Here is a 6,000-nt window from a genome sequence, read left to right as displayed (position 1 = left end):
TGACTCTCAGAGATATTGCTTAACTTCAAGATATGAAGAACAAAATCGAGTCGAGACAGGCTCACGACAGCCAAGACTCCTACAATACCATGAACTATAGTCACGTGTAGAGCATTTATACAAGTAACCCTACAGTAACATGAATCATGAGTATTTATGAAAGTGGCCTAGTGGAGGCTCACCCTTTTTGACTAAGATTGGCGTTCTCTTACATGTGCAGAGAAAGATCTAACAATTTGGTATTACTAGTCGAATTGCTGGACAACACTGGCAAGAAGGCACTTTTCTCGATAGCATGAAACAACTATTAGTTCTGGGGTTTGCTACCTAGGTAGATGGTTGACTGGCCTCTGCAAGAGTTTCGTATGAAACAAGTAGACCTTGCAAGCGACGGGTTTCCGCACGGATCTCTGCTGGGTTGGGCTTGGCGTGGCCCTTTTTCAAATTCAGTGTCTTCTTCGCAACCATAGTTGCCCTGCTCTCATGTTAGTCCTGGCAGCAGTCGCGTGTAAAAACAAGGGGAAGGAGTGGAAAGCATACCAGCTGATCGGCGTAGGTACAACGCCGTTGTACTCACTGGACCTATCAGAAGCGATGACAGTAAGGTTTCTATAAGCCTCTTTGCTGTTCTCAACAAGCCTCATGCCCGAAGAGATGTCGACATCCCAAAATGGAAATCCACCTAGATAACACACGACCATCAGCGTAGGTTCACGTATGCATTGTCGCAGACTATGGTATTGATATAGAACTGAGTTGTCTCAGACGAGTCATGTATCTGTGACGTGCGTATCAAATTGTTTAAGGCCACTATAATGGAAGTCTGGGGCGAAAGGCTTTCGGGGCCAAGACCTATGTTCGTGAGGCTGACCTACCTACTCCGCGCTATTTCAAGAATAGTATTCGCCTGTATAGAAGCGACACAAGGGATTCTACGTGGCTAGCTGAAGTCGGCTTCATTCTGTAGCAATTGGTTAGTTATTATGGTGCAATGTCTAAGTTATTATCCAGATGTGTTGTTTGTAGTGAGGACTTGTGGCTCAGAGCCTGAACACACAGATAGAACTTAGTGGCTAGCTGAAGCGTTGGCGCCTAGCTGCATACGCTAGGAGCTTACTATCGACACGGAAGCCTCACCTGCGCTAAAGTGTGATATAGATGAGGCGTCAATATCACGCGCCTCGCACGTCTATATCACATTTTCTAGTTGTGGTATTGAGAATCTGGCTCAGCTCGTGGTTTCTTTTCTGTATTGAGCTAGAGATTTCATTGTGGGCTGAACTCAAGGCGCCCAATATTGCTGCTCCCTTGAGAAGCCTGCTCCCGAGCTATGCGTGCGTCTTGGATTGCCGAAGGGTGTATCGAGAAGAACATATCTGGCGGAAGATAGTTTCGATAATGTCTTTATCGGTTCATTTGTGATATTACTTCTAAGTCAGAGCCTTGCACAGCGTGGCCAAAGTTGTCTAAATGATGACCACTTGGTTATGTCTGATTTCAATTGCGTAGCCAACCTCGGCCATTCATTACGCTCATTGTTGGCCCTATGAGAAGCGGTTTCTATGGTAGACCATGTACCAGATCCGTTGAAGCATGCATTGAGAACCAAAGTGGAAAGACTCGACATCTGGGGTTTACATACCGAATTGCAGGATCAATTTCATAACAAGACTGTTCATCATTGTTTGAGAACTAGGCCTTTCGGCAGGAACCTTGCTTCACTTCGCTTGGACAAACTTGGAATATTTTGGAGTCATCCCCTCGCTTCCGAACGAACTTTTGCGGGCTGTACTTAGGTTTATGCCAACAATGTTATGATGGATTGTGGTAAACCAGCCTGGGCTACGTTCACAGGCTTGGTCTGTCTCAGGAATGTGCCCTTCCGGTTGTTGATGCTTCTTGAGAGCATACGATGGAGACCAATTATGGGCTTATGCGCTCCATTTTCGGAAAATCTCTATGCAAGTCATAGGATGTGATGAACAATCTGACGTTCTTGGGGCAAATAGCCCCTTGATCGTGGCTAGCTGTGATGCCACTTTCGGCCTTCTTACGGAAGGTGATGGTATCATATTCAAGTGGACGTCGGCTGAATTCCCCCATCTTTCCCCCCATGACTCAGAGCAGAAGTGATAGAGGCGAGGCAGGCAATGCGGTTCTCAAATCTCTTGTCTTGACAATAGCTATCCCGCTTATGAGACGTGATAACCTTTCCTACTTTGGCGGCTCTGATTACGAGATGTGATATTGATGTATCTCAGCCCTTTGAACTAGCGGGATGTTGTCAAGCTGAGGAGAGGGCGTCGATCAAGGATCCAGTCGCGTAGAGCATACTGCTGAGCCAAGTACTGTCGTGCCTTGTTGTCCTAGAAGTGGCGAGTGCCTGCACTATTTTCAGTACATCAGCCTCTCGATGCAGCAACCGGCCTACTTCGTGCTACATGCCAAGAGATTGGCAGTGTTTCTACACCAGTTTCGCAGTGGCATATTGAACCTTCCGAATGAACAGGGATGCATGATGGCGAGCTGAATTGGCCAGTTTGGAGCGTTCAATCTACTCGAGCCTGAATAGGGACTCTTTAACGAGGAGACAAGGGTCGGTAGTGGTGATTGTGGCTGGCTGAAGGACCTGGTGTGCTGTTGACATTCGGATGCAGGCTGGCGTCCGGGTGCTTTCGGAACAGGCAAGCATATGTGACAAATCCCGTGGTGCATGTCTCAGTTCTCCACGGCCAATGGATTTCACGGATACTCCTCCACACCTTTGTGCGCTCGCCACTCATTGTCTTGGATATTGATCTAGCCGTTTATCCCGTTCAGCTGAGCGCTAACGACTGCTAGAGTCTTTCCCCATCAATGATGAAGCTAAATCGGACAAGATTTCCTTTATATGAGATGAACCAAACCATAACTGAGCGATGTACTCTGAGGAGCTTACAACAGCCAGAAAGGCGTTGAGACAAATCATGGGGTAGATACCCGAAGCCAGAGTGATCAGCCGGATCGCCTATGAGTGAACCTGACCTGAAAGGGCTTGCGCGCGGAACAGGCTGCGGCAACCTCTTAATACAGTGAGGGGGCTGTACTTGTCATGCATCTAGCAAAGTCAGCACGCGCCATGGGGTGTAAGTAGCCTGAGAATCCTGTAATTCCAGTCGGTAATTCGAGTAGGCACGCGAGTTCCAGCTGGTTTGTTAATCAAGCCAGCTACGTTAGTCAAGTTGGCCTAGTTTTCGTTGTCCAGACACGGCACGGCCACAGAATTTGTTGGCCCTTAGCCAACTCGGCGATGAGCACACATGGATCAAGGTAGTGAAAGCTGAACTCGGTGGTCAAAATTAGAGTGTAGAGATGAGACCGGTCAGCGAGGTGCGTGAGCTATAAAGTCAGGGACTCCTTTCGCCCTTCAATGTCCCGTTCATCAGAACTGCATCGACCTTCTTCCTTTCACATCATCAACGAGATTCCTACCCATATTTAACATTATTACCCGTTTCAATCTTCTGCTTTCATTCCAGGTCACTTAACACAATGGAACTGGAAGTCTCGGGCGCACAGGAAGTCATGAGGGACAAGACTTGGAATCTCGCCATCGATTACATCGACAAGAACAGTACCACCAGTACAAGTGAAGCCGTCTCCAACGGCGTCTGGAACGAAATTCTCCGGAGAAACTTCCCCTTTCCGAAATTTATCATCGCCCCGGAACAAAGACAGACTACAAGACAGCGCCCGGATCTCACAATATTCTTCGTGGATAATGCCAACAGCGAATGGCATCCCGTCTTCACTTTCGAAGGCAAAGCTCCCTACCATATCGATAAGAACTCCAAAATCCAAGATGGGATTGCCCAAGCCGCTGGTTACGTCCCAAGCCTATCATGGTCCAACCACGAAGAGAAACACAAGAATGAGAAATCTACGCATGGGATGTTTGCTTGCGGCAAGAGCTTCATGATCCTGAAATATGACATCGACAAGAAAACGGTATCCCGAGTCGTTCCCGGCAAGAAAGAGGTGACAAGTAAGGATTTAACGACGGCTTCGTCTCTCGCTACTGACGCAAAGAACTTTGATGACTTCTGCAAACGCATTGCAGACTCGTTCCACTGAGCTGGATCGTGTTCTATAAAGATAGTCTTTATGTCAACATCTGGTTGCCTGCAACCTACCAGAAGCTGAGTGGGTTTCCATGAAGGATCCAAGCTAGAATGCGTCTTATATAAGTAGTTTATTGGGAGGAAACCACCGAATCATTCAACATGGTTGGTGACAGAAGAGAGAATTATGTGGAGGAATTTCTTATCAATCGTGGTTGCCTTCTGTTTGTTATCTAGTAAATTGAGTGTCAATTCAATTGTTGAACCATTCCGCCATCTGCGCAGGTATCGATTTGCTGAAGAGCCCTTGACACATCAGTGAATTGATGCACTCTTCGTAACATATTATACATGTTGAGGTTATTTTGCGATTTTTAGTCATGGATAGGATCTTAATGGTAGCGAGATATTTGTTTTCGGGAGGTTATTCGTCTTGTTGCTCGTGTGCCGGATGTATGTCGTGGTCAATCCGAGTCACTGCTTGTATTTCTGGCCTGGTCGGTGAAAGTACTTCTCCAATACCTTCCAACGTCCCGTGAAGGGCTGAGAAAGCAGTGAAGAAAATGGAAGCCCGTCAGTTTTGACCAAACAGTGCATGCGCCCTGAAGAGAATCTGGTCTGCCCGCCTCTTTTCGGTTTTGCTTGAGGTTGTTCACAAGTACCCCGGACACTCAAGTTTGTTTCTCAACCGCAAATAACACATCTAGCTCACAACTTAGACATTAAACCCTCCAAAATTTCCTCAACCTGTGAGCTTGGTTGGAAGTCTTAATCGCGGCGTTCGAAATGGCAGCAAATTGCTGGGAACCACTTCGGCACTATAGCTACAGATATAGTAATAACTGATAACTGCTTATATTGTAAAATCTTAATAAATTATAAACCTAATTATATTTATCTTACTTCATATAAATATTTCTATCTTTAAATCTTAGGCAGTCTTGGACTACTGTACTGCATTAGCTAGACAGGCCTGTTGAGACTTACACCTTCTTTGCCGCATCCTTTGCAACGATATCCTTCAGCCTCAACTGGCACCTTATTCCGTGGACCAGTGCAGGGGCAGTACCCAAAGGATGGAGCTTGAACGCAATAGTACAAGAGTTCCTTCAAGAACTCAGGACATTCAATGAGTAGCTCGTCAAACGCATCTCGGATATCGGATTGTCCTCCCGCATCGCGTAGCTTGTTCCTTGCGAACTCCAGTGCCGGGTCTCGCAGACATCCTGAGCTATCTGGGGTTAAGGTGTACACGAAGGGAATGGAATTGAGAAACTCGTCGAGTTCCAGAGTCTCATCCAAGGACCATGAATATTTTTGAGCGGAAAGATCTCTGAGCCCTTTGATGTCATATTCCTCCCCGAGAGCATACATTATTGCGTGTGTTGAGAGAGCTCCGGAGTTTGATGCAGTATTGGTTTCGTCGGTCTCGTCCTTCTCGATATAATAGTCGCCCGTATACAGGTAGTCGACCATGAGCTGTATCATATCAGGCTGATGTGATGACAAATCATATGTCCCAGAAAACGCTTCCTGAAAGACTTTAAGCCACGAGTTACCCATTTACTACCAGACGCTCACCTTAAACTGACCAGCGCACGCTGCCCGAAAGACTGGAGACTGGCTGCAAATGATGATTTTGTGAACCTCTATATTTCTCCCTTTACAAGCGAATGTGAAGTCGGTGAATTCACCGGACTCGCGGGCTCTGTCATTTCAGTCAACCATGATCTCGAATTTAACGACTGGGGGTTCTTACTGCACTATACGTGCTCTTGTGTCTTCATAATCCATGGCGATGAAGGATACGATACGGAACGCATCAACAGGTAGAAATGAGAGCCGAAACAAACAACAAGAAGGAAATAAGCGGCAGCGCGAATTCTGCGTTTCATTCCTT

The 6,000-nt window shown here is 46.6% G+C and overlaps 3 protein-coding genes across 3 annotated transcripts; 1 reads left to right on the top strand and 2 right to left on the bottom strand.

Moving 5' to 3' along the window:
• Positions 1-327: 327 nt before the first annotated feature.
• Positions 328-644, bottom strand: FVEG_13036 (hypothetical protein; the record flags this gene model as incomplete). The annotated part of the gene is made up of 2 exons (XM_018902417.1): positions 328-475; positions 541-644. 2 exons carry the CDS (start codon positions 642-644, stop codon positions 328-330), a joined length of 252 nt encoding a protein of 83 aa, XP_018761145.1.
• A 2,887-nt stretch (positions 645-3,531) lies between these two features.
• Positions 3,532-4,113, top strand: FVEG_13035 (hypothetical protein; the record flags this gene model as incomplete). The annotated part of the gene is made up of 1 exon (XM_018902416.1): positions 3,532-4,113. One exon carries the CDS (start codon positions 3,532-3,534, stop codon positions 4,111-4,113), a length of 582 nt encoding a protein of 193 aa, XP_018761144.1.
• Positions 4,114-5,001: 888 nt separating this feature from the next.
• Positions 5,002-5,999, bottom strand: FVEG_13034 (hypothetical protein). Its single transcript, XM_018902415.1, has 3 exons — positions 5,860-5,999; positions 5,682-5,808; positions 5,002-5,633 (listed from the first exon to the last, which is right to left on the bottom strand). The coding sequence occupies exons 1-3, from the start codon at positions 5,892-5,894 to the stop codon at positions 5,064-5,066; spliced, it is 732 nt and encodes a 243-aa protein (XP_018761143.1). The 5' UTR covers positions 5,895-5,999; the 3' UTR covers positions 5,002-5,063.
• Position 6,000: the final 1 nt, after the last annotated feature.

The sequence above is a fragment of the Fusarium verticillioides genome, chromosome 11 (genome assembly GCF_000149555.1).
Source record: "Fusarium verticillioides 7600 chromosome 11, whole genome shotgun sequence".
NCBI classification, from domain to species: domain Eukaryota; kingdom Fungi; phylum Ascomycota; class Sordariomycetes; order Hypocreales; family Nectriaceae; genus Fusarium; species Fusarium verticillioides.
Note: the sequence above shows the minus strand (reverse complement) of the source record. Positions and strands in the feature narration are given on the sequence as shown.